Source organism: Puntigrus tetrazona, chromosome 7 (assembly GCF_018831695.1).
Source record: "Puntigrus tetrazona isolate hp1 chromosome 7, ASM1883169v1, whole genome shotgun sequence".
NCBI lineage: Eukaryota > Metazoa > Chordata > Actinopteri > Cypriniformes > Cyprinidae > Puntigrus > Puntigrus tetrazona.
In genome coordinates this window covers 9,778,998-9,781,316 of record NC_056705.1, presented here as the reverse complement: position 1 = coordinate 9,781,316, position 2,319 = coordinate 9,778,998, and the positions used below count along the sequence as shown (strand labels likewise).

Here is a 2,319-nt window from a genome sequence, read left to right as displayed (position 1 = left end):
TGTTTTGGTTTTCATTAACAATTTTTTTTTTTTGTTTTTTTTTGCAGTACCTGGTACAGATTTAGATTCGATTGTGGTGCGGGACACACTGAAATGTGCTTTTGTTAATAATGATTTAATGCGGAGCGATTAAGATGCTTAAAGACAGTCTCGTCCCACTTGTTTGTAACTGTCCCCGGGCTCTGAGGAAGAGGAACACGAAGGACCCGTGTGTGAGAAGCTGGGACGCATCCAGTTCAGCGTGGGATACAGTTTTCAGGACTCCACGCTGACGGTGAAAATCCTGAAGGGCCAGGATTTACCTGCCAAAGATTTCTCCGGCACTTCAGATCCATTCGTCAAACTCTACCTTCTGCCAGACAAGAAGCACAAACTTGAGACCAAGGTCAAAAGAAAGAATCTCAACCCTCACTGGAACGAGACCTTCCTATTCGAAGGTCGGTATGCTTTGATATCTAGTTTAGAGTTTATCGGACATATGTAGTTCAGAGGCGCTTTCTTTCATGTAGCCAGACGCCTGACTTGTTAAATTAAATACGCATACATACGATTTAACTCACTTTTATTGACTACTGTTTGAATATCTTTTAAATACGTCTATTATAAAGGCTGCATTTATTTGATCACAGATACGAAAGAAACAGTAATATTGTAAAATATTTTTGAATATATTTCAATAAGTATATATACGTAATTTATTCCTGTGATCAAAGCTAATTTTTCGGTGTCACATGATCCTTCGGAAATCATAATAATATGCTGGTTTGCTGCTCAAGAAACATTTCTGATTATTATCAATGTTAAAATCAGTTGCGCCGCTTAATATTTTTGTCGAAACCGTGACATGCTTTTTGTTCAGGATTCTTTGATGAACAGAAAGCTTATTTCTCTTTTTTTTTTTTATTATAATTACATTTTACTGTCACTTTGGATCAATTTACAACTGCGATTTTATTTATTTAAAAAAATTACAATATCAATCTTTGCACAATAATATAGATCAGATATGTATATGTATATTTTATTTATGTATTTATTTCACTTTATTATGAACTGTCACGTTCAAAAGCATTTTTACATCATAATTAACTCAACAAATGTGTTGAAGCTTTTATTTGCGAAAACAGCTAACTTTTTTGTACTTTTCAAAATCATGTTTTTGTATTATGTTGCATTTTTATTGTGTTTTATTGTGTTTTTCTGTATTTTTTTACCTAGTCAAAAAAAAAAAAGCCATGATTTTTGACAAAAAACTGGAGTTATCTGTTTTTGCAAACGAACTTAAATAAATCATCGATTGTATATTAGTTCTTCACCACAAGCGTTCATATCAACCCAGCACCTTCTAAACAGGAAACATTTCCCAGCAGAAACTAAAGTATGCAATTTTGTATGCGATGTGCATCAAGCGGTCAATGAAGGGGGCCGGACCAAAGTATTTTTGCACCCCGTATTGAGCTGTAAATAAATTGAGTGAGCTAAAATGATCCCTCCTCTCATCTCTCTCTCCCAGGGTTCCCCTTTGAGAAGGTGGTCCAGCGCACACTGTACCTGCAAGTGCTAGATTATGACCGTTTTAGCAGGAATGACCCTATAGGAGAGGTGTCCATCCCCCTGAACAAGATCGATCTGGCCCACATGCAGACCTTCTGGAAGGAGCTGAAACCCTGCAGCGATGGCAGTGTGAGTGGATCTGTGTGTGCATTATGAACGTTGAAGAGAACTAAAAGCCAAAGACAGATGCCAGTAACGGTCAAAAAAGCGTGTTTCGTTAGCATAAAGAGCCTTTGAAACTCTCCAGGTAGGTTTTCTGGCTTCTAAAAGAGATCTCCCACGGGTTCATTGACTACAGTTTGAAAGTCCATCGCCCGTTCTGTGCTTAGTGTTTGAAGCTGTAGGGTTTGGGCCGAAACGTAATTGTTCATTGAAATGGTCCTGTGGTGTGACAAATGAATAGTTAAAAGTACTAAAAAAAAAAGCCACACTTAATACGAAGTGATTAGAACTGCATGTCTGATCCTTAATGAAGAAATGGAAGAACTTTGTAACAGTTTTAATAACAAACAATATATGGTTCAGATTTATTCAAATGTATCGACAGATGCATTAATTGGCTGGCTTTTAATTTGTTTTCGCTTTTTCATTGTCTTTGCTGTTATTGGTTGAATGTTAAAAATAGACTTAATAATAATGTCTATAATTATAAATATAGATTTAATTTTATTTTCATATTAATGTAAACAAGCAAATAAAACATGTAAAAAATTTAATTTAAAAAAATCATATAAAAAAATAATTTGATGGATGGATGGATGGATA

General features: G+C 35.2%; 1 protein-coding gene across 2 annotated transcripts in view; it reads left to right on the top strand.

Moving 5' to 3' along the window:
• LOC122348054 (synaptotagmin-7-like) overlaps positions 1-2,319 on the top strand; it is a 24,429-nt gene that overhangs the window by 18,961 nt on the left and 3,149 nt on the right. For both annotated transcript variants that reach the window (XR_006251259.1, XM_043243312.1), the window contains exons 3-4: positions 170-437; positions 1,514-1,683. Coding sequence is in view for 1 of the 2 variants with exons in the window: in XM_043243312.1 (XP_043099247.1) it covers positions 170-437; positions 1,514-1,683 (438 nt within the window). In the remaining variant the exon portion in view is untranslated. The remainder of the gene's footprint in view (positions 1-169; positions 438-1,513; positions 1,684-2,319) is intronic.